Source organism: Erithacus rubecula (assembly GCF_903797595.1).
Source record: "Erithacus rubecula genome assembly, chromosome: 20".
Lineage (NCBI taxonomy): Eukaryota > Metazoa > Chordata > Aves > Passeriformes > Muscicapidae > Erithacus > Erithacus rubecula.
The window spans coordinates 10,790,947-10,814,821 of record NC_136672.1 but is presented as its reverse complement, the minus strand read 5'-3'; the positions used below and the strand labels follow the sequence as shown (position 1 = coordinate 10,814,821).

The 23,875-nt window shown below is 66.2% G+C and overlaps 1 protein-coding gene across 1 annotated transcript; it reads left to right on the top strand.

Annotated features, from left to right (window-relative positions):
- Nucleotides 1-104: 104 nt before the first annotated feature.
- BAHCC1 (BAH domain and coiled-coil containing 1) lies at nucleotides 105-23,810 on the top strand. Its single transcript, XM_079323833.1, is given in 32 exon segments — nucleotides 105-236; nucleotides 2,117-2,300; nucleotides 2,302-2,428; nucleotides 8,561-8,740; nucleotides 9,804-9,926; nucleotides 10,169-11,791; nucleotides 11,870-11,975; nucleotides 12,158-12,366; nucleotides 12,448-12,606; nucleotides 12,934-13,148; nucleotides 13,850-13,987; nucleotides 13,989-14,208; nucleotides 14,293-15,003; nucleotides 15,572-15,756; nucleotides 15,861-15,997; nucleotides 16,165-16,266; nucleotides 16,447-16,561; nucleotides 16,667-16,838; nucleotides 17,201-17,362; nucleotides 17,521-17,846; nucleotides 18,156-18,263; nucleotides 18,340-18,473; nucleotides 18,475-18,594; nucleotides 18,682-18,757; nucleotides 18,859-18,967; nucleotides 19,049-19,171; nucleotides 19,249-19,360; nucleotides 19,362-19,417; nucleotides 19,785-20,932; nucleotides 21,587-21,823; nucleotides 22,547-22,810; nucleotides 23,039-23,810. Coding segments are annotated over 30 exon segments (7,488 nt in total). The 5' UTR covers nucleotides 105-236; nucleotides 2,117-2,252; the 3' UTR covers nucleotides 22,754-22,810; nucleotides 23,039-23,810.
- Nucleotides 23,811-23,875: the final 65 nt, after the last annotated feature.

The window sequence follows — 23,875 nt, the reverse complement described above, 5'->3', positions numbered from 1 at the left end:
CGCGCGGCGTGAGCGGGAGGCGCGGCGGGGTCCCCCCCACACCCCCCCCCCACCCCCCCCCGCCTTTTCCCACCCCCCCCTTTCCCTCCCCCCCCACCCCCCCCCAACCACACAGCCCCCGGTTCCCTTTGCTGCAGGAGCAGCCGGTGCATGGGCAGTGCACGGGCACGGCAGGAGGCACGCTGCGCACCCCCGCCACGGGACCGCACTCGCCCCGCGCGCGGAACGCCCCTCCGGTAAGTAACTGCGATCCGCGGCTGGGGTTTTTTTTTTTTGTTTTGTTTTGTTGTTGTTGTTGTTGTTGTTTGGGGGTTATTTTAATTTCGGGCGCTCCGGGGTTATTGTTTTTTTTGTTTTGTTTTGTTGTTTTGGTTTTTTTTTTTTTACGCCTTAACAATTTTTTTTGGCGTTATTTATTTTGGGTTTTTGGGCGTTAATTTTTTTTTTTTTTAATTGCGTTTCGGGCATTATTTTTATTTGTGTTTTGAGCATTATGTTGTTTTTTTTCTTTGCCTACTTGGATTCATTACGTTTTAAATTTTTGGGCGCTAATAATTTTGCATTTTTTTTCAATTTGCTCTTGCAAATTTCCTTTTTATTTTTTTATTTTTTCCATTTTTCCTTTTTTTTTTTTTTCGCTTTATTTGTTTGCACTTAAATATTTATTTGCATCTTTCCGGCATCAAAATATTTTCTACGTTCATCTTTTCCCTACAAAATATTTTTTCTCTTCATCTTTCTTCCTGCAAAATATTTTTTCCTATATCTCTTTCCACCAAAATATTTTCCCCTTCATCTTTTCCCATTAAAGCATATTTTCCCTTTCATCTCTTTATATTAAAATATTTTTCCCCTTAAAACACGTCGCTTCAAAACGCCTCGCCTTAAAATTTTGTTCATTAAAATTTTGTGCGTGAAAACATTTGTTCATTAAATCATTTGCTCATCAAATGCTGCTTCACTAAACCGTTTGCGCCTTCAAACATTTTCGCATCGAGCTCTTTTTGCCTTCAATCTTTTGCTTTAAATATTTTTCCCTTTTAATTATTTCTCATTATTTTTTTCGCTTTACATTTGTTGCTTTTTTTTAACGTCAATTAAAAAAAAAAACAAAACAAAAAAAAAAAAAAAAAAAAACAAGCAAAACAATATTTTTCACGTATATTTCTCAGCTTTATTTTAAGGAAATCCACACGTTTTGTCCCCGGGCCGTGTTTTCTTTCCCCGTTCCCCGCGCTCCCGGCGGGCCCCCCGCGCCCCCGGCCGCGGCTCGCCGCCCCGCGCCCTTTGTTCGCCGCCGCCCGGTCCGTGCCCGGCTCCCCCGCCGGATCGGGCCCCCCGGCCCCGGCGCTGCCAGAACAATGACCCGGCGGGCGGGAGCCGCGGCCGGGCACCGGCAGGGACCGGGAACCGCGGCCGGTGGAGACCGGGGGAAATATCGGGGAAACCGGGGCAGGGAGCGGGGAACCGGGGAGAGGAGGGTCAGGACAGCGGGTGATACGGGGAAGCGGGGCCGGGGGGAACCGGGCTGGAGGGAAGACGGGAAGCACCGAGGAACCGGGGCTGGGGGAGGAAGGAAACCGGGGAACCGCGGCGAGGGAGGCGCCGAGCAACCGGGGGAGACAACGGGAAGCGGGGAAGCCGAGGGGCGAGCGGGGGCCAGAGCCCCAGGGGAGGATATTGGTCGGTGAACCGGGGAGAGATAAAAGACCGAGCGCCGGAAACCGGAACCCGAGCAGCGGCCAAGAAAGGGTCGGAGCACCGGGAACCGGGCCCGAGCTCCGGGCAACCGGGGTTGAGGACCGGGAGCGCTGAATAGAGGGGAGCTGCGCTCCGGGAGCACCGGGAGCATGGAGTTGGGGGGGATGTGCGCTGAAGAAAACTGGGCTCATGAACTGGAAGCACTGGGGAAAGGGGGGGCCGTGCTCCGGGGGTGGCAGAGAGCGGGCATCGTGCGACGGTGGTACCGGGGAAACGCGGGGCCCTGCGAACGGCAGAAAAACCGGGGAAACGGGGGAGCGCAGTGCTGGGGCGACGGGGGGCTCTGGGGCGCAGCGATGGCCGTACCCCCACCCCGGCTGTGCTCTCACTCTCTCCCTTTCTCTTCCCGTGCCAGGCGCGGAGGATGAGCCGACAGCCCCGGCGCGGAGCGCGGCCCGCCGCCCGCCCGAGCCGGCCCGGCGCGGCGCTGAGCATCGCACCACAGCCGTGTCGGGGTCCCGACGAGCCCCCCGCGGGTGGGTGCCCCCGGCATGGACGGCCGTGACTTCGCGCCCCCGCCGCGGCTGCTGTCGGAGCGGGGGCAGCCTGGGCCCCCGGCACGGCACCGGGCGCGTGGCGGGGTCGGCCGCACGGGGCGTGCAGGCCCCCGGACACTTCCAGCCCACCAAGTACTTCCCGGCGCCCATCTCCATGGCCACGCACACAGGTCAGAGGGGTCGGGGCGCCCGCGGTGTTGGGGGCCGGGAAGGGTTGGGAGGCTCGGCACGGCACGGCACGGCCCCGGGAGCTCGGCCTCCCTTTGTGCCGACCTCGCTGTCACCGCGCCCGGTGCTTTTTGGGTGAGGACTCGCACACACGCTCGGGGGATATCCCCCCCTAATCCAGCCGCTCCGCCGGCGCGGGAGGAGCGTGACCCCGGCCACATCCCGGTGCCGGGACGAGGAGAGGCGCGTTCGGGGGCGAACAAGGAGGCCGTTATGTGCGGGGCCGTGGGGCGGCGGCGGCGGAAGGTCACCGAGCCCGGGCTCGATATTCGGCGCCCAAGTGTCAGGGTGCGAAGGGGTTCGCGGCGCGTGTTCGCCGCGGCAGCTGCCGGAGCCGGACAAAGCGGGGCACACGGCCGAGCTCGGCAACGGCCAGCCAGCCCCGCCGCGGGGGCACCGGATCCGGCGGCCGCGGCGAGCTGCCCGCGCGGCTTTGTCTGCGGCATGTGCTCGGCTGCGGCCGGGCAGGGCTTGAACCGGGGTGCACAGCGCCTAAACCGGGGTTCGCTGCCGAGCTCCGGGATGGAGCCGGAGCGGGAGCAGGGCCGGAGCGGGAGCCGTGTGCCGGCTCGGGGGCCTCCGCTTCCCGCCGGCGCGGGCGCTTGTCTGGGCGCGGCACGGCGGCAGCGCCGGTTATTGTCGCCGCCTTGATGAGCTGTGAATACTAATAAAATTATATCTGCTTTAATGGATTACAATTAGTGCGTGGATTAGGGCGGGGGGCACGGCCGGGCCGGCGCGGGAGGGGGGTGGCAGCCGTGGGGGGTTCTTGGAAGGAGGGGTGAAAAGCGGGGGGCACCGGGGGGTGCCGGGGAGGCGGCGCCGGATCGGGCCCGCGGCCGGGGCGGTTTCGCTTTGTGCCGGCGGCCCCGCTGCCGGGACCACCGCCGGGCTCGGGGGGCCACCCTGGCTTCCCCCAGCTTTGTTGGGTGAGGAGTGCGGCTGCAGGGCTTGGAGCCTGGCCCCGGGGTGGGGGATAGGGGTGGGGGTTCGGCTGCTCTCCCGCTCGGGGGATCCCGGAGGGACGCCAGCCGGGGTGCTGCTGGCCTTCCCTCCGGTTTCCCTCCGGCTTCCGCCGCGGCGGCGTCCCCGGCAGGACCCTCACACCCGCCGGGCCTGGGCGACACATGGGAGCCCGAACGCACCGGGAGGTTGTTAAAATAACATGGATCCGGCTAAAAATACCCCGGCAGAAAACGCGCCGAAAAAAAAAAAAAAAAAAAAGCAGCATTAAAAAAAAAAAAAAACACCACCAGTAAAAAAAAACAACAAAAAAACAGAGAAGCCAAACCCACAACAGAACGAGCTAAAATATTCCGGCTTTGGCAGGGCCGGCGCAGCCGGAGCGCTTCCCAGCGAGCTGCGCTCTGAGGCTCCGCGCGGCCGGAACGCTGCCGGGGCGATAAACCGGATAATTCAGCGACCGGCACGGTGCCGGCGGGAGGGGGGTCCCATCCCCAGCACCCCGTGTGCCCCCGGCATGGCCCGGCCGCCGTGCCGGCAGCCGTGGTAGCGTGGCGCGGTAATTAAGGGCGATGATTGATCATTACCCCACCCTGCGCACGGAGCCAGCCCGCGGTTGGCCGTGGCGGGGCGATGCCGGTGCGGCACCCGGGGGCACGGCGGGGCTGGGGGGGCTCCGGCCGCGCTCCCCCAAATGGCTCCCGGCCTGGGGCCGGACTACACCTCCCAGGAGCCTTTGCCGGGCCCGGCGGCCGCCCTGGGAACGGGAGATAAAACTGTTTTCCTTGGGTTTATTAAAGCCGTAACTCAGAGCCGCGCGTTCTTGGAACCGAGCGCTCCGGTTGGCGTCGGGTTTGGCACCGGCACCGGGTGGGTGATGGCACCGGGGCTGGGGCGCTGGAACTGCCCGGGGATGGGGGGATGGAGACCCCCGGAGCTACCAGAGCCCACCCAGGCGGGCTGCACCCCAAATGTACTGGGTTCCACTGCCGCAGCACACCCCGTGCTGAGCAGGGTCGGCGGTCCCGGTGCCTCTGCCACAAGCTGGTTATGGGAAACTCTGGCAGAGACCCACGCTGGGGCCTGGCTGCAATTTTTGTCCTTTGGATGTTTTTGTGGACTAGTGGAGAGTTGTGACTGTGCTGGACTGTGTCACCATGGCCAAGCGGATGGGAGCAGCGTGGCCCTGCCGGTGTGTGGCTTGACCCTGGGGGTGTGGGTGTGAATCCCAGTGTGAATCCCGGTGTGCATCCCCATGTGCATCCCCGGTGTACATCCCAGTTGAATCCCGCTGTGCATCCCGGTGCTGACCCGCAGCCTGGCACTGGCCGTGCTGGTTGCATCCTGCTGCTGGCACACAGCCTGGCCATGACGGTGCAGGTCCCGGTGCATCCCAAGGTGCATCCCAGCCGCGGTGGGTGCTGGATGTGCTCCCACAACTGTCCCCCTCCTGGATTGCGCCGGGGCGGGTGCTGTGCGGTTGCTGGCGTGGCTTTGTGGGGGGATTTGGGTGGTGATGGTGGGAGGCAGGTGGGGACAGTGCCCCTGGCTGGGTGGTGACACAGGGCCAAGGTGCCAGCGCTGCAGCCGCTCTGCATCGCTGCTTCCCTGGAGCCGGGATCTGACGAGTGGGCTGGAGGCCACGGCGCAGCCCCGGCGCCCCCCGCTCCCCCAGCCCCTGTGCGGCACATTGCCAAAGTAAGTGTCAAACTTAAACCAGATCTGGAGATTAACTGGGCTGCTCCTTGGCAGCCACGCGGCGCCAGGGCCGGTGGGAGCAGTGGGATGTGCAGAACCCCAGATCCTGCAGAATTAACCCCGGCTCTCGCAGAGTCATCCCCGAGTGGTTCCACTGTTCCTTAGTCATGAGCTGGATCCTGGCAGAGATGCTGCCACGTGCCAGGCCCTGGGGGCCGGGCAGCTGCCACCAGCTCCTGGCACTGCCCAGGGAACAATAGGGGTGGATGGGCTCCATGGGGAATTTTGGGGCCATTCTGGGTACCCCCAGCTCCTTGGGACCCCTAGCCCTCCCTTGCCCCACAGCATGGCTCTGACCCTGCTTCGTGCTGGGATCCCCCAGCCTTAGGGGGAGCAGGGATAGACGAGTCCTCCCCCCACCAGGACCCACGTGTGTGTCATTTGTGGGAACTGCCCAGGGTGCTCATGGGCCCACATTTCGGAGGGCTTCTGGGAAGGGTCCATGTGCATGGCATCCGTGTGACATCAGGAGTTGGGTGGGACATCAGGACCCCGGGACTGGACGCTCCCTGGCTTCCCTGTGCTCCAGAAATGGTCTTCCAAGGCTCATGTGTGTCGAGTTGTGCTCTGGTGTGCAAATTGTTCTCTGGGTGTGAAAATCATGCGTGCAGGGAGCATGCACTGAGCACACACGTGTGCCAGCTGTGCCAGTGCTGTGTGTCAGGCGTGCCAGCAGCGTTTTCCAGCTGTGCCAGCAGCTTTTTCCAGCTGTGCCAGGGGTGTCCACCACCCTCGTGAGCCCTTTGCACACGCGGCCCCAGTGAGTGTGCAAGTGCTGAGTGTGCAGTGGCTGCGGCCAGCACAGCATTCCAGAGGGGATAACGCATGGCACAGCTCTGGGATCACCCTCCTGGCCCCCTCGGGCACGTTTCAGCAGCATTTCACCATTGCAGCGTTCATTTAGTGCAATAACAATATGGATTCATTTGGAATTACAGCACCGAGGGAGCCGGAGCCTGTTTATTCCCTGTGTGCCAAATTTTTAAAGGGACCATGTGGGTTGTGAAGCATGTGGGGGGCTGCCCACTACCCCCTGCCCGGTTGGGGGGGGCCTGGGGTGCCCCTGCCAGGGTCCCTGCCAGCTCTCAGCCCTCCACCCGCGGCCCCAGCTCCATTAGGAATGTTCCAGCCCCAAAATAGCCGAGGGAGAAACCCAACCCTGAGCACGTCCCCCCCGCCGCCGCCGCCGTCCTGGGTCTGTCACCGCCTTGGGGATCCCAGAGCAGCCGTGGGCTGAACTCCCCCAGGACCACGGCCCCCCCTCCACACACTGGGCCTGAAACTTTCTGCCTTCCCAAGACATTCCCATCTGTGCTGCACTTGGAGTGGGGGCGAGGAGCAGCTGGAAGGAAGGGAACACCTCTTATTCCCCCTGCTGAGTCTCCCCAGTGTCCCCCCCGCCCCTCTCAGCACTGTCAGTGTGGCTGTGCCGAGACCTGGCACACTTGTCACACGTGTGACTCTGTGCAGATTCGGGGCCAAGGGAAATTTCGTGCTGGAGCCGGGAGCGATGCCGGCGGGGCTGAGTCACAGCACCGGCCTCGGGGAGCCCAGCCAGGGAGTTCCCAGGGTGACGCTGCCGGGGGGTGGCAGGGGGGGCCAGGCTGGGACCCCGCAGCCCATCTGTCCCCTGCTGGCAGCCGGCCCCACGGTGCCGTGCCTGTCCTGGCGTGGGGAGCCACCGGCGCTGGCGGCTCATCGGTGACATGAGTTGTGTGCGTTCTCAGTGACCCTCCCTCTGCTGTCCTTGCCATCTCCGTGGCTAGAGGGGCAGAACCGGGGGCTACTCCCTGCCCCTGCTCAGTGCTGAGCGTGCAGGGGGTCATGGTGAGTGGGAATGTGGGATCAGCAGTGCTGGCCACGGGACCAGCGCACCGGGGGACCCGTGAGTCAGCGGGTGGGCGGTGGGGAGCGGCGGCCCCACAGCCCCCCTGGGACACCCCGGCCCCGCCGCCATTGGGGTGGGGTGAGGGGTTATTTTTTTTCAGCCCGTTTCACAGCTTCCAAAAAAGTCTCATTCTGGAAACCTCGGCTTCCCGCCCGGCACGCTGCCGGCTCCACGCCCGCACGGGGTCCCTCGGCACAGGGTGGGTTTGGCGTGGGCAGCACCGGGCAGGGATCCCCCGGGAGGCGTTGGCACAGCGTTGTGCCCACCCCTGCCGGTGCGTGTCCGGTTCCCAGGGCTGCGGGTGGGATGCGGCCGTGCCCCCGGCCCACGCCGCCCTGCCCGGCTCGGCCTCGCCACGGAGGAAGGAGCGAAGCTGCCTGAAACCACATCCCGACACTCATCCCAGAGGCATCCCGGTGGGATTAGCCGGGGAGCGTGGGCCGGCTTAGAGAGCAAAGCATCGCTTCCTGCCCCGGCTGGGCGGGCAGCCAGCCCGCGCTCCGCGCCACGCCACGCGTGCTAAGCCGTGCCGAGCCGTGCTGAGCCGTGCCGAGCCGTGCCGAGCCGTGCCACGGCTGCTCCGGCACACAGGGATGTGGGGAACGGGGCCACACGGTGAGGGGCAGCTGCTCCCCCATCCCGGCTCCCCCATCCCGGCTCCCCCCGCCCAGCCGCTGGCCACCAGCTCCGAAGTTTCCACCATGATCTCACGGCTTGGCCGGGATGGGAGCGGGATGGGGGCGGGATGGGGAGCGCCGGCCATGGGCCTCCCCAAGGGTGCTGGGGGCCCCCCCGGGCTGCGGGGGAGGCAGCGGGGTCAGGGCCAGGGCTGTTCCCCCTCCTTGCACTCACACATGTGCGCACACACACACACCACACACCACACACATGCACCCACGTGGCCCGGCACAGCCCATGTCCCTGGAGCCTGGGATTGTCCCTGCTCTGGGAGCAGCAGTGTGGGGAGCCACACACACGTGCAGAGCCTCCTGTGTGCTGGCACACCTGTGTGTGTGCTTAGGACACGCACACGGCAGGGCTCTGGTGCCCCTTGCACGGCTCTGCTGTGCTTCACGCAGTCTGGGGCACATCTGAGCCCTGTGGGGCTGGGGGTGCAAGGGGAGTGAGTGCATGTGGGGTGTGACACAGGGGGTGTGCACAGGCAGGGACAGAGTGACATGAGAGACATGGTAACGCGAGGGGTGTGAGCACGAGGGATGTGTGTGCACAGGGGCTGGGTGTGCACGAGGGGCACGGTCACATGAGGGACACAAGTGGCACGAGGGCTGAGTGTGCCCAGGGGATGCACCAGTGCAGCCTGGGCTGTGCACAAGGGTGTGTGGTGTGTTGGGTCATGCGAGCAGGAACTGCACAGCCCCCCCTGACTGCCTCAGCCTCCCACCCCACTCTGTTCTCAGCACCCCTGACTGTCCTCAGCCCCCCTGACTCTGCCCTCTCCCTGCAGCCGGCAGCAGCCTGATGGGGAGTGCCCCCCCCTCCTCCTTCATGGGGGGCTTCCTGAGTGGCAGCCTGGGCTCAGGGGGTCCCAGCCACCCCGCCGGTCCCGCCGCCTCCCCCCCTGAACCAGCCTTCTGCGGGCCCCACTCCGGCACCTCCCAGATCTGGTTCTCCCACTCCCACGAAGGTGAGTGGGCACCGGGGCGGGTGTGGGCTGTGGGTCTGGGGTGGACAAAGACACTCAGGGCTCTGCCCAGTGCTAGTGGTCATGTCCTACCAGTGCCCATGTGTATGGGATCCAGACACTCTGGGTCTGTGGTTTCTGGGTGATGAGTGTGAGTTTGGCCATCATCGTGCCCCAAAACGCCCTGGGCATCCTCAGGGACCAGGCTTAGACCCCACATGAGGTTCAGGGTGACCTTAGAGGCTCGTGCTGGGCTGCAGAGCTCCAGCTGAGACTGGGCCACCTCCTGCCACCGGTGATGATGAACCCGGACAGGGATGCCCATGTTGGGGCAGGTGACAGGGTGGAGTCCCCTGGGCCAGCCTCGGTTAAACCGAGTCCCTGTGCCCCGCCGTGCGCTGGCGGCTCCGTCCCGCCGGAGGAGCGGAGCGGGACGGGAGCGGGAGCGGGACGGGAGCGGGATGGGAGCGGGACGGGAGTGGGATGGGAGCGGAGCAGAGCGGGAGCGAAGCGGGAGCGGGATGGGAACGGGAGCGGGAGCGGGATGGGAGCGGAGCGGGAGCGGGAGCGGGATGGGAACGGGAGCGGAATGGGAGCGGAGCCGGGAGCGGGATGGGAGCGGGAGCGGAATGGGAGCGGAGCCGGGAGCGGGATGGGAGCGGGAGCGGAGCAGAGCGGGAGCGGAGCGGGGCGGGAGTGGGATGGGAGCGGGAGCGGAGCGGGAGCGGGAGCGGGGCGGCGGTGCTGGCGCGGGGCCCTGGCAGCCGGCCCGGCTGGTAGTTTGACCGGCTGCCAGCTGGCTCCCGGCGTTCCGGGGGGGCACGGGGGGACGGGGACGGGCAGCGCACGCGGCTGATGGACAGCCCGCCCGAGCCGTGCCGAGCCGAGCCAAGTACGGCCACTGCTGGCACGAGGCTGGGGGGGGTCTGAGCTCCCCCCCCGGCTCCAGAGGGTGGGAGGGGTCCCAGCCTGGAGGGGATCGCAGGCTCTGCAAAGAGTTCCCAGCCGGAACGTTGGGCTGTCGGGGGCAGGCGCCACCCCAGCCCCTCTGACTCGATGTCCCCAGCCCCAGGGTACCCCCGCTTCTCTGGGAGCTTGGCCTCCACCTTCCTGCCCATGGGCCACCTTGACCACCACGGCAATGGCAACGTGCTCTATGGCCAGCACCGTTTCTACGAGAGCCAGAAAGGCAGGGTACCGGGGCCAGCAGGGACCCCCCCAGCTGGGCAGGGGTGGGGGGCTCGGTGCTGGAGCCAGTGGTGCTGGGTGATGGGTGCTGGTCCCAGCCCTGCTCCAGCTTTTCACGGGGTTGTGGTGGGTGCTAATGGCAGGGAGGACCCCAGCCCTTCATCCTGCTCCTCCCCTCACTGGCACAGCCGCCGGTTGGGTGGGGCACTGCACGGGGGTCTCACCCATCACCCTCCCCTCCAGATAACTTCTACCTGCGGAACCTTCCGGCGCAGCCCCCCCTGCTCCCCGCCAGCCACGGCTTCCCCGGCATCGCCCGCGCCGCCCCCGGGCCTCCCGCCGGCTCCTGCAGCCGGGAGCGGGACGCCGGCCCCCTCCCCAAAACCCCCAAGGACTACGAGCGCTTCCTGGCGGGCAAGGAGAAAGGGGGCAAGGGGGACCCCAAGGAGCGGCTGCCCGAGGAGGACCCCAAGGAGCGGCACAAGGCGGTGCTGCCGGTGCCGCCCGAGGGGCACTGCAAGGAGGGTGTGCCGCCGCGGGGCTCCGGCGACGGGCGCCCCAAACCCCTGGCCTCGTGCCTGCTGGGGGCCAAGGGGCTGGACGGGGACGGTGCCCGCGCTGCGCTGCCCAGCTGTGCCGGGAGCGCCCTGCCCCGCGCCGCCCGCTGCGCCCCCAAGGAGCGCGAGCCGGGGGTCCCCGAGGCCCCCCAGCCCTACGGTGAGGCGGTGGAGCGGCGGCAGATGCTGCACCACGCCGTGTCCTACGCCGTGCCCGCCGCCGGCTCCTTCCCCTGCCTCCCGCTGCACGCCGGCCCCGAGGTGCTGTGCCCGCTGCCCGAGCCCCCCGCCCGCGAGCTGAAGCTCAGCGGGGCCACCTTGGTGCCCTCGGTGGGGCCCCCAACGGACAAGAGCCGCTCCTTCCAGGCGGAATCCGGCGGGATGGAGCGCGGGGATGGCAAGGAGCGGCACGCCGAGGCGGGCACTGAGCCCTACGGTGCCCCCTTCCACCACCCGCTGAAGGCCGAGGGGCCGGCGGAGCGGCGGCTGGAGTGGGGGGCTCCGGGCACCCGGCTGAAGGGGCTGGAGTACCTGGGGGGGGGCGCAGCCGAAGGACCCCCGTTCTCCGGCCGGTGCCCGGCGCCCAAGGCCGGTCTGGAGAAGGGCTACTTCGAGGTGCCGCCGGCCCCCGACTGCTCCCGCGCCCCCCGCCCCGACCCTCTGGGCGTCCGCGTCGGCCCCTCCTGCTGCACTTTAGAGAAGGGCCCCCCCAAGGACCCCCCGGCACAGAAGGTGGCTCGGATCCGGCACCAGCAGCACCCCGAGGCGGAGGCGGCCGAGGGCAAGCGCAAACCCCTGGAGTTGGGTGGCCTGGGGTACGGCGGGCACCCCCTACCCCCCTGGGGGGTGCAGAGCCAGGGGCCCCCCCTGGCTGTGGCAGAGGAGAGGAAGGGGGGGCCCTACCTGGACCCCTTTGGCACGGGGCTGGTGCGGGCGCAGGAGGTGCCCAACGCCCCCGACGAGGTGTCGGCCATGAAGAACCTGCTCAAGTACAGCAACGGGGCGCTGCTGGGGGGGCAGAAGGGCCCCCCCTTCGTGGGGCTGGGCAGCGCCAAGGGCAGCTGCGCCCACCAGGATGCCAAATTCCCACCGGGAAAGGGTCAGCCCGAGCTGGAGCGGCCGGACTGCGCCCGCGGCCGGGAGCACGAGGCGCTGGGCCCCGGCGGCACCGAGGGTGAGGTGCGGCAGCCGCCCGTGGGCATCGCGGTGGCCGTGGCGCGGCAGAAGGACACGCTGGGCCGCCACGAGCCCTACGGCACCGGCGGCGCCGGCAGCACCGGGCGGCAGCGGGCGGCAGCTGGAGTCAAAGGTAAGGGCTGGGGACAGAGACAGGGTGGCAGGGGGCTGGCAGTGCCACGCTGATGCCACCGCGGTGTCCCCGTGGCAGCAGGCACGGCGCGCCCCGTGCACCTGATGGAGCTGGAGGCGGAGGAGGAGCGGGGCCGGCTGTGCGAGGAGCGCCTGGGGCTGCCTGGGAGGGACATCCTGCTCCAGTGAGTGATGGGGACCTGGGGGTGCTGCTGGGGAATGTGGGGAACTCTGGGTGTGAAGGCTGGAAAATGGGCTGTGTGTGCTTTTTGGGGTGCAGGGGTGGAAGGTGGGGGTGCTGCTGGGCATGCAGGGGAGGGTGATGCCAGTGCTGCCCCCATACTCTGTGTATCCCCTTTTCCCGCAGGGACAACAAGGACCTGGTGGAGTTTGCCCGGATGCACCCATCGGGGGGGTGTCCCGGGGAGCTGGCCCCCCACCTGATGATGACGGGGGGCTCCTCACTGCCGGCGGGGCAGCTCGGGGGGGACCCCGCCGCCCACGCCCACCCTGCGCACACGCACTGGCTGCCCCGCACCCGCAGCCCCTCCATCTGGATGGGGGGACACTCCTACGGTCCGTGCTGGGTTTGGGGGAAGTTGGGTGGGTGCTGAGCCCCAGCAGGGGGGCGCTGACAGACCCCTCCTGTCCCCACAGGCATCGGGCACCCTGCCCTGCACCAGAACCTGCCCCCTGCCTTCCCTGCCTCCATGCCCAGCGCCATGCAGCCCGTGTTCCCCCTCGCCCAGGATCCCCCTGCCCAGCTCGTCATCCTCCCCACGGAGCCCCCCACCCACGGCACCCCCCACACGCTGGGTGAGCCTGAGACTCCCACCTTATGCTGGGGAGGGGGGTCCTGGGGTCTGGGAGGGATTGAGGGAGAGGAGAGGCTGTCCTTGGGGGTGCAGGGTGGGAGGTGGGGGGTCACAGGTGGCACATTGGGAAATTCATGGCTGATGGGGTCACTGGGGGTATTTTTGGGGTTGCAGGGGAGGGGTGTGGGGTCTTTGCAGGTGCTTTTGGGGTTCAGGAGATGGAGGTCTCTGGGGCTGCTGCCAGAGTTGCAGGACTGGGGTTTGGCACTGCTGGGGTGTGTGGGGTGACCCTGATGAGGGTCTCCAATTGCCCCCCCTCTACTGGCAGCTGACGTGATGGACCAGGCGTCACTGTGGCCCCCCATGTACCCGGGCCGGGGTCCTGGTGCCCACCTGCAGCACACGGGGCAGCTCCCAGTGTACCCACGGTCGCAGTTCCTGCGGCAGCAGGAGCTCTATGCCCTGCAGCAGCAGCAGCAACAGCAACAGCAGCAGCAGCAACAACGGGCAGCCCTCGAGATCCAGCGCCAGGTGCACGGCCAGGTGCCAAGGGGATGGATGGGATGGGATGGGATGGGATGGGATGGGATGGGATGGGATGGGATGGGATGGGATGGGATGGGATGGGATGGGATGGGATGGGATGGCATGGGATGGGATGGGATGGGATGGGATGGGATGGGATGGGATGGGATGGGATGGGATGGGATGGGATGGGATGGGATGGGATGGGATGGGATGGGATGGGATGGGATGGGATGGGATGGCATGGGATGGCATGGGATGGGATGGGATGGGATGGGATGGGATGGGATGGGATGGCATGGGATGGCATGGGATGGGATGGGATGGGATGGGATGGGATGGCATGGGATGGCATGGGATGGCATGGGATGGCATGGGATGGGATGGGATGGGATGGGATGGCATGGGATGGCATGGGATGGCATGGGATGGCATGGGATGGCATGGCATGGGATGGGATGGGATGGGATGGGATGGGATGGCATGGGATGGCATGGCATGGCATGGCATGGCATGGGATGGCATGGGATGGCATGGCATGGCATGGCATGGCATGGCATGGCATGGCATGGCATGGCATGGCATGGCATGGCATGGCATGGCATGGCATGGCATGGCATGGGAAGGGATGGGATGGGATGGGATGGGATGGGATGGGATGGGATGGGATGGGATGGGATGGGATGGGGCAACATCTGACACATCCTTGTTCTCCGCAGCGGAAGCCAGAGGAGCAGCCCCTGGAGCTGGAGGAGAGGGGTCCCGAGAAGCCCCTCAAACCCTCCCACAAAGCAGTTGCCTTAAACCCCCCGGCCAAGGGCCTGACCTCGGCGGCCCCCGCGCCCCCCAAGCTGTCCCCCGTGCTGCCACTCGCCGGCCCTGCGGCACCCGGCCAAGTGCCCGGTGACGCTGCCCACGGCCCCCTGCACTTTACCCGCCTGCCCCGCCGCCAGCCCCGCCGTAGCCCCCCGCTCGCCCGCCGCCAGCCCCCTGCCCGCCCCCAGCAAGGGCGGCGACGGCGAGGACGCGCGGGGCGAGGGGCAGCCCCCACGGCGCTACCCCAAACCCCTGGAGCCAGGTAGGGCCGCGGGGATGGGGAGCAGGAGGAGGGGGATCGGGGAACACCTCGGCGTCCCCGCTGATCCCCGCCCTCTCCCCGCAGACCTGCCCCCCGGGTATGGCTACCCCGCCGCCGCCATGGGCTACCCCGCGGCGCACTCGGCCGAGCCGGCGGACCCCGACCCCGTGCACGCCGGTTCCCCTCCCGCCGAGCCCGAGCAGTCCCGGACCTTCAGCCCCACGGCCGAGGCGCTGCGGGAGCCGGGCCCCCCGCGGGACCCCTCCCCGGCCGAGGCTCCCGGGGCGCTGCTGCACCGCCACCACCTGCTGCTGCCGCCGGGGCCGCTCTGCGGGGACAGGGGGCCAGCGCCGGCCGCGGGCGGCACCGAGGAGCCCTTCGGGGGGCACCGGGAGCTGCCTCAGGGAGCGCAGGAGCAGCCGGAGCAGCAGCACCCCGTGCCCGAAGAGGGGGGCTCCCCGCTGCCCCCCACTGCAGAGGAGGAGGAGGAAGAGGAGGAGGAGGAAGAGGAAGGCGACAGCGATGGCTCAGAGTCAGAGGGCAGCTGCGATGAGGAGGAGGAGGAGGAGGATGGTGACGTCCCCAGTGGGCACCGGGGCTGCTCGGGTGGGCTGGAGGCGCTGATCGCTGCTGGCATCGACCTGGGGGAGCTGCCGGCGCTGGAGGAACCCGAGGAGCCCCCCCCGGCCCCCCCTTCGCCTGCCCCCCACCCCTCAGGGATCCCCGGCATCGCCCTGCTCAGCGAACTCGCCGACCTGGAGCTGCGCCGGCGCCGCTGTGACCTGGCCAGGGACGGTGGGTGACTCCAAGTGTCCCCAACATGCCCTGGTGACTCCTGGTGCTTCCCGTACCCTCCAGTGCTCTTTGTCCTGTGGGGTTGTGGGGCTGCAGGCTGTGCCATGCTGTGCCATGCCGTGCCATGCCATGCCATGCCATGCTGTGCCACGCCGTGCCATGCTGTGCCATGCCATGCCATGCTGTGCCATGCCATGCCGTGCCATGCCGTGCCATGCTGTGCCACGCCGTGCCATGCTGTGCCCCTCTTGCAGCCAGGGCTCAGCTCCAGTGCTGGCTCCAGGCAGGCGCTGGGATTCCCTCCCAGCTGGGCTTCCCCAGGGAATCCCGGAGGCCCCAGCAGGGATGGCCGAACAACCTGGCACATCCCCAGCCCTGCAGGCTGGAGGGAGGGGGAGGATCCATGCTGGGTTCAGGTGGGGACACGGTGGGATGGGCACGGGGTTAGATGTGGCACATCACCATGGTCCTCCCAGCCAGGGGTCTGCTCCTGTGCCCCCCAGCTCTCCAGGAAACAGTGCAGGGCTCGGGGATGTCCATCCTTACTGTCCCCTTGCTGTCCCCACAGGTGAGGATGAGGAGCTGCTGGCCTTCAACCTGCAGAACCTGGCCACGGTGGCGGCCGCCTGGTCGCTGGTGGAGGCAGCAGGGCGGGAGGGCAGCCCCCCTACCCTCAGCCCCCTGCCCGTGTCCCCCCCGCCCCGTGCCCGCGTCCCCCGCCGCAAGTACACCTGGACCCCCAAAACCAAGGCCGTGAGTGTCCCCTGGAGAGGGTGGGGAGGGGGATGAGCTGTGCCCAGTCTCAACCCTGATCTGAGGCGCTGCCAGCTGTGCCCAAACCCCCCCTGGCCCCCCAGGTGTGCCCGCTGAAGGCGGCCATGGAGCAGCTGAACACGCAGGAGGTGGAGGTGCGGATGCGCCTGGCCGAGCTGCAGCGCCGCTACAAGGAGAAGCAGCGGGAGCTGGTGAGGCTGCAGCGGCGCCACGACCACGAGTACGTCCCTCTGTCCCTGTCCCCATCCCTGTCCCCAGGAATAGGGCAGCACTGGCAGCCATCTGTGTGATGAGGCTGGTCCTGGCCCTGGCCCGGTGTCCCCAGGGCTCAGCTGACGGTGGCCCCGGGGCTCTGCTGATGGTGGCCCCGGTGTCCCCGTCCTGCAGGCGTGACGAGAGCTCCCGCAGCCCCGCACGGCGCGGGCCGGGCCGGCCGAGGAAGAGGAAACACTCCAGTGCCCTGGGCAGGGCTGAGAGCCGCAAGGTCAAGTGAGTGACTGCTGCCTCGTGTCCCCCCGTCTCAGCCCAGGGGAAAAAAATTAATCTGCAGGTTTTATGTCACAAAACGTTAGTGAGAGAGGGGGAGGAGCCAGCCCAGGTCGGGTCTGGATCCTTCTGGGGGATGCAGGGTCCCCCTGGGTGCCCTGTGCCCACACTGTGCCCCCCCAGGGCAGTGAAGACCAGCCTGTCCCTGCTGTGTGCTGAGCTGCGGGGGGACCCTGAGCCCCAGAAGAAGAGGAGCAAACTGGCAGGGGGGACCTTCAGCAGCCTGCAGGGCTCCCCGGTGAGTTCCATGGGGTCTGGGGGAGTGTGTGCTACCCCCGATGCCCCCTGAGTCCCCCCAGTGTGGGATTCTCTGCCCTGTGTGGTGACTCTTGGTGTGTCACAGCTGAAGCAGAAGGTGAAGGGCAAGGGGTTGCCCCCTGGGCTCAGCCCCTTCCGCCGGAGGGACCCCAACCCTGGTGCTCGCATCCAGAAGAAGCTGAACCGGCCCAAGGGCTCCAAGGGCTCCAAGTACCAGGGGCAGGACCCCAGTCCCCGGCAGCCCCCCCACTTCAGAGGTAAGACAGGCACAGGGATGGGGTCTGGGGTTGGGATTGGGGTGTGGGATGGGGATGGGGGTGATGGGGTGAGGTTCAGAATGGGGTACAGTGCGGGATGGGGATCTGGTTATGAGGTGATGTGGGATATGGCATAGGGATGGGGATGTGAGGTTGGGATTGGGGTTTTGGGGTCTGGAACAGGGTTCAGGGTCCAAGTTGGGGGTGCAGGGGCCAGCCACGGTTCTGAAAGGGCAGCACAGATGTGGGGGTGGCTCATGCCTGGGGGTCACACATGGCCTCAACTCACCTCATTCTTCACTGGGGTGCAGGGACCAGCCCTGTGTGCAGGAGTCCCTCACCACTGTCCTCTCCCCTTGCAGACGAGCCTGAGGGTGACACTGACAGCGAGGAGGGGGACGAGGAGCCGGGGCTGTCACTGCCCACAGGGCCAGTGGCTGTGCTGGGGCCCTCCCCATCCTCCGTGGTGAAGATGGAGGCCAACGAGAAAGCCAAGAAGAAAAAGGAAAGGCAGGGGCTGCTAGGTAATGGGATTCACCCCGGGAATGCCAACGGGCACAGGGCAGGGAAAGGGGCACGTGCTGGGACTGGGTGGGCAACTGTGAGGTGCTGCAAGCCTGGGCCTCCATGGGGTCCCCAGAGCCCTGTCACCCCATGGGCAGCCTGGCCCCTGTCCCCACAGGTCCCTGCCGCCTGGGCAGCCCCGAGGGCGAGGTGAAGATCAAGCGGCGGCCGGTGAAGCCAGGGGCGGCCGGGAAGCTGGAGAAGGTCCCGGGCCGGCGGAAGGCAGGGGGCTGCCCCGAGGGCAGCAAGAAGAAGCTGAAAGCCAAGGCCAAGGAGAGCCTGAGGCCCCCAGCCCCCGGCGGCCCCAGCCCCCCGGGACCCCCCAGCAGCCTCTTTGGGGGCACCGACCCCCGGCTGTTGGGGCCACGGGACGAGGGGGCTCGGTTGGGAGACAGGGGCAAGAAGGGCACCCGCAAGAGCAAAGGGCTGCAGGCAGCCCTCAGGGTGAGTGGGGGCTGGGCTGGGGACAGGGAGACGTGTCTGCATGGGCTGGGGCCTCTAATGGGACCAGGGCAGGCAGGGGCTGGGGTTATGGGGGGGTTCCAGTGAGATGTGGGTGCAGGTTTTTGGGGGCGGTTGTGGGGCACTGATGGAACCATGGGGTGCAGAGGGATTGGGGGCAGGTTTTGCACAAGGTGTGGGTGCTGGTGGATATGAGGGGGCACCAGTGCAGGGATTGGGGTGGTGGGGGGTACTGGTGAGTTGTGGGGGGATACAGAGGGGCCATTGGCCAGCCCTGACCTCCCTGTGCAGCGCAAGAACGGGGCACTCTCACTGGCCCTCTCCCCCCGGAGCGCCAAGACCATCCTGAGCAAGGGCAAGAAACTGGCCAAGGTCAAGAGCAAAGTGGCCACCAAACAGGTGAGGCCCGTGGGGGTTCCCCTTACCTCGGCATGGCCCCCTTTGCCCCCCACCCACCCCAAGCCTCCTCCTGCAGTGCAAGGGCCGGGCTGTCAGCAAACTCCTGGAGAGCTTCACTGTGGAGGATGACTTCGACTTCGATGACAACAGCAGCTTCTCAGAGGAGGAGGAGGAGCTGGGAGGATGCCTGGCAGGGGGGGCACGCGGGGGGGGTGCCCCACGCCTGCGCCATCCAGAAGGAGGATCTGCGGGATGGGCTGCACATCCTGATCCCCAAGGAGGACAGCCTGCTCTACGCCGGCAGCGTGCGCACCATCCAGCCCCCCGACATGTGAGTGGAGGATCTGGGGGGGTCCCAGATATTTGGGGAGGGGGGCATCAAGGTGGGTGCTGAACCCCTTCTGTGCCCCCTCCCCAGCTACAGCATCATCATCGAGGGGGAGCGGGGGAACCGGCAGCACATCTACTCGCAGGAGCAGCTGCTGCAGGAGGCCGTGAGTGGGGTGGGGGTCAGGGCGAGGGGTCAGGGTGAGGGGTCAGGGAGGGGGTCCCGGACCCCACAAGCCCTGACACGCTGCTCCCCTGCTCCCCACAGGTCCTGGACGTCCGGCCGCAGTCCCGCCGCAGCCTTCCCCCCGGCACCCGCGTCTGCGCCTACTGGAGCCAGAAATCGCGCTGCCTGTACCCGGGGAACGTGGTGCGAGGTGAGCCTGGCTCAGCCGGGGCCGTGGGCGGTGTTGGGGATCCCGTGCCCATCCCAACAGCCCCCCCTGTTTGTGCTGCAGGCTCCTCCAGTGACGAGGAGGAGGAGGACGCCGAGGCTGTGCTGGTGGAGTTCGATGACGGGGACACGGGGCACATCGCTGTGTCCAACATCCGCCTGCTGCCCCCCGACTTCAAGATCCAATGTGAGAGGCTGGGATCACGGGATTTGGGGGGATGTGGGGGGAGCATGGAGCCGTTCTGACCCCCCCTCTCCCCCCAGGCACCGAGCCCTCCCCGGCCCTGCTGGTGTCCAGCTCCTGCCGGCGGGCCAAGCGGGCGTGCGGCGACGTGGGCACCCCTGGGGCGCTGCCCCCCACACTCTGCCCCGACCACGGCCCCCAGGCCCCCCCGGAATTCTGGCAGGAAGGCACCTGGCAAGGAGAAAAGTGGTATGGAGGGGAAGGAGCAGGATCCCCTGCTGGGCTGGGCTGAGGGGAGTGGAGTTGGGATAGGGGAAAGGCGCTGGGATGTGAGAAAGAGTTTTTGGGATGGGGGGAGGATACTGGGATGCAGGGAATTGTGCTGGGGTGTGGGAAAGGCTGTTGGGATGCAAGGAAAGGTGCTGGGATGTAGGCAGGGGAGCAGATTCATGGAAGGATGCAGGGATGCAAAGATGGAGTTAAAGGGGGAATATTGGGATGCAGAGAAAGGTGAGGAGCTGGGGTTGGAGGAAGGGATGGCACAATGGGGATGGAGATCAGCCCCAGAGCATCCCTCCCTCCCTGCTCCATGACCCCTGACCCCTGTGTTCCGCAGGCAAAGCCGTGGAGGGGCTGTCGGGGGGCCGGGGGCCGGCGCTCGCTGAGAGCGCGGCCGGGCGGCGCGGAGGGTCCCTGCTCAGCTGGGCCGCCGTGGCACAGACCAAGCGGAAGGCGGCGAGCAAGGGCTCGGCCGTGCTGCAGAACCTCTTCCAGGTCAACGGCAGCTCCAAGAAGCTGCGGGCCAAGGAGAGCCTGTTCCCCCTGCACCACCACCACCACCACCTCGCCGCCCCCGTCTTCGGCAACGCCTTCGGCGCCGACTCCTTCGGCCGCATCGCCAGCTCCTACGGCTCCTTCGGCGCCGGCGCCGGGCTGGTGCTGCCGGCGGCACAGAAGCTGCTGCGCTCCAAGAAAGAGCGGCTGGAGGCCGAGGCGGGCAGGAGCGGGCGCAGGAAGGCGGCGGGCAGCGAGTTCCTGGTCAAGCTGGACCACGAAGGCGTGACGTCCCCCAAGAACAAGACGTGCAAGGCGCTGCTGCTGGCCGAGAAGGACTTTGGGGCCAGGCTGGAGCGGCCGCTGGGCAGCCACGGCTACGGACACGCGGGCCTGGGCGGCCGGGAGCGCAGGGGCCGCGCGGCCACGCACCCGCTGCCCGTGGGGCTGGCGCTGCGCAAGTACTCGGGGCACGGGGACTTCGCCCTGAACTGCGACAGCGACTGCCACAGCTCCTACTCGGACATGGACGAGGACGAGGACGCGGCTGGGCTCGGCGCCGACGTCCCCTCGCGCTTCATGACGCGCCTCTCCGTCTCCTCCTCTTCCTCGGGCTCCTCCACCTCGTCCAGCTCCGGCTCCATCTCCACGTCCAGCCTGTGCTCCTCGGACAACGAGGACTCCTCCTACAGCTCGGAGGACGAGGACTCGGCGCTGCTGCTGCAGACCTGCCTGTCGCACCCGGTGCCGGCGCTGCTGGCGCAGCCGGACGCTCTGCGGCCCAAGGGCGCCGCGCCCCAGCGCTGCTTCCTGTCCAAGGCGGCCGCCGCCGGCCCCAAGGCCAAGCTCAAGCGCAAGGATCCCCTCAGCTTCGCCAAAGCCAAAGAGTTCTCCCGGCGGCAGCGCCTGCCCTCGGTGGAAAACCGGCCAAAGATCTCCGCCTTCCTGCCCGCGCGCCAGCTCTGGAGGTGGTCGGGGAACCCCACGCAGGTAAGGAACGCCACGGGCGCTGCCGTGGCACGGCCACACCCAGCTCTTGGCACAGACTGCGCCCACCATGGGCACCCGCCTCGGACTGGGAGGGAAGGAGCAGGCACGGCTCAGGGCAGGGGGCACAGCTGCAAGGAACAAGGTGTGGGTGCCAGGTGCTCAAGGCAGAGCCCTGGATGCTCGAGGTGCTGGGGACAGCAGCTGTGACATGTGGGTGCTGGTGGCACGTGGGCAGCCAGGGCAGGGAGCTGGTGACACTGACTGTGAATGCCAGCACAGGATGGTGATGGCACCAGCTGTGTGCCTTGAGGAGCTGGTGACCCCAGCTGTGAATGCCAGCACAGGGTGGTGATGGCACCAGCTGTGTCCCTTGAGGAGCTGGTGACCCCAGCTGTGAATGCCAGCACAGGGTGGTGATGGCACCAGCTGTGTCCCTTGAGGAGCTGGTGATCCCAGCTGTGAATGCCAGCACAGGGTGGTGATGGCACCAGCTGTGTCCCTTGAGCTGGCAGTGCTGGTGACAGCAGCTGTGCCCCTCTCTCTGTGAGCCCCCCGCCCTGGCACCGCTCTCCACATCCCCCTGCCGTGTCCCCACGCCAGCAGGGCGGGTTGGGGGGTCCCCGTGCCAGCCCTGAGCCCGTGTCCCCTCCCCAGCGGCGCGGCATGAAGGGCAAGGCGCGCAAGCTGTTCTACAAGGCCATCGTGCGGGGCAAGGAGACGCTGCGCGTGGGCGACTGCGCCGTGTTCCTGTCGGCCGGGCGGCCCAACCTGCCCTACATCGGCCGCATCGAGAGCATGTGGGAGTCCTGGGCCAGCAACATGGTGGTCAAGGTCAAGTGGTTCTACCACCCCGAGGAGACCAAGCTGGGCAAGCGCCAGAGCGACGGCAAGGTGAGGGCAGGGCTGGTTCTGGGGCAGGGAGCCAGTGCCAGCTCAGCGAGCCATGTGCCACACGTCACGTCAGGTAGCCGTGTAGCCATGTGTCATGCCATGGCGCCATTTGCCACATGAGGTAGCCGTGTACCAGGGCAAGTGCCATATGCCGTGTGTGGTACACATTGTGGTGTCAGGTAGCCACGTACCATGCCAGGTAGCCGTGTCACATGTCATGTAGCAATGCATGGTCGTGCAGCACATCAGGTAGTCATGTACAGTGTCTAGTAGCCACATACCTACATCAGGTAGCTGTGCACACACCAGGCAACCATATCCCACAGCAAGTAGCCATATCCACAGCAAGTAGCCATATCCCCAGTTTGGTAGTCATATCCCCAGCCAGGTAGCCATATCCCCAGTTTGGTAGTCATATCCCCAGCCAGGTGGCCATATCCCCAGCCAGGTAGCTATATCCCCAGTTTGGTAGCCATATCCCCAGCCAGGTAGCCATATCCCCATTTTGGTAGTCATATCCCCAGCCAGGTAGCCACATCCCCAGTTTGGTAGCCATATCCCCAGCCAGGTGGCCATATCCCCAGCCAGGTAGCTATATCCCCAGTTTGGTAGCCATATCCCCAGCCAGGTAGCCACATCCCCAGTTTGGTAGCCATATCCCCAGGCAGGTAGCCCCACGCCAGCCCCCGTGGCAGCGGCAGTGACGGCGCCCTGTCCCCGCAGAACGCGCTGTACCAGTCGTGCCACGAGGACGAGAACGACGTGCAGACCATCTCGCACAAGTGCCAGGTGGTGGGACGGGAGCACTACGAGCAGCTGACGCGCGGCCGCCGCTGCCAGGACCGCCAGGACCTCTATTACCTGGCGGGCACCTACGACCCCACCACGGGGCGCCTGGTGACCGCCGATGGGGTGCCCATCCTGTGCTGACCCCGGGGTGCCCACCCTGTGCTGACCCCGGGGTGCCCATCCTGTGCTGACCCCGGGGTGCCCACCCTGTGCTGACCCTGGGGTGCCCACCCTGTGCTGACCCCAGGGTGCCCACCTTGTGCTGACCCCGGGGTGCCCACCCTGTGCTGACCCCGGGGTGCCCATCCTGTGCTGACCCCGGGGTGCCCACCCTGTGCTGACCCTGGGGTGCCCACCTTGTGCTGACCCCGGGGTGCCCACCCTGTGCTGACCCCGGGGTGCCCACCCTGTGCTGACCCCGCCCAGCAAAGGGTGACGCGGGGGGAAAATCGGGGGGCACATCGTGGGGACGTGGGGGGAGGGCTCCCCTACAAGCCATAACTTTCCCTAGTACCTCTGACTGTTTGCCAGCAGGTGAAGCAGAAATCAGGTGTGTTGTTCTATTTATTTTGCCTGTAAATATTGTATTTCTTCCGGGAAGTTTTATGGAAAAGCAAGAAAGAAAAAAAAAAAAAAAACAACAATGACAATGACAAAAAAAAAAAAAAAAAAGATAAAAAATGATGGGAAAAAAAATCATAAAAAAATAATAATAATCCTTGGGGAAGGGGGTGTGGGGGGGGGGTCGTTTCAGTGCACTGTGTCCCCCAGCCTGGGGGGACGGGGACAGCGGGGAGCGCTGTACAGGGGGGGCCAGGGCGGGGGGCTCGGCCCCGGGCGGGGGGCCCAGCGCCGCCGTCCCCAGTGCAATAGTGGGGTGACCGCGGGGGGGACACCCCGGGGGGGCCACGGGGACCCCGCGGGGCCGGCGGACGCTGGCCCGTCCCGCCGCCGCTGCCTGGAAAATATGTACAGGGGCTTTTCCAGTGTAAACACTAAAATAAAAAAACACACACACAAAAAAAATCCCACAAAACAGGATTAAAAAAAACAAAAAAAAACCCCGAAAGGACAAAAAAATAAAAAAAAGGAGCAAAGGGTTAAACAAAGGTTTTATGAGCCGCCATTCCTGTAAAGGCCTTTTACTATGGAACTTTTTTATGGATAACTTGGCTTATGAATAAATATATGAACCGTTGCTGGCGCCGGCTCCGCTCTCGGCTCTGCCTCAGTTTCCCTCGTGCTGCGACTGCCCCTGGAACT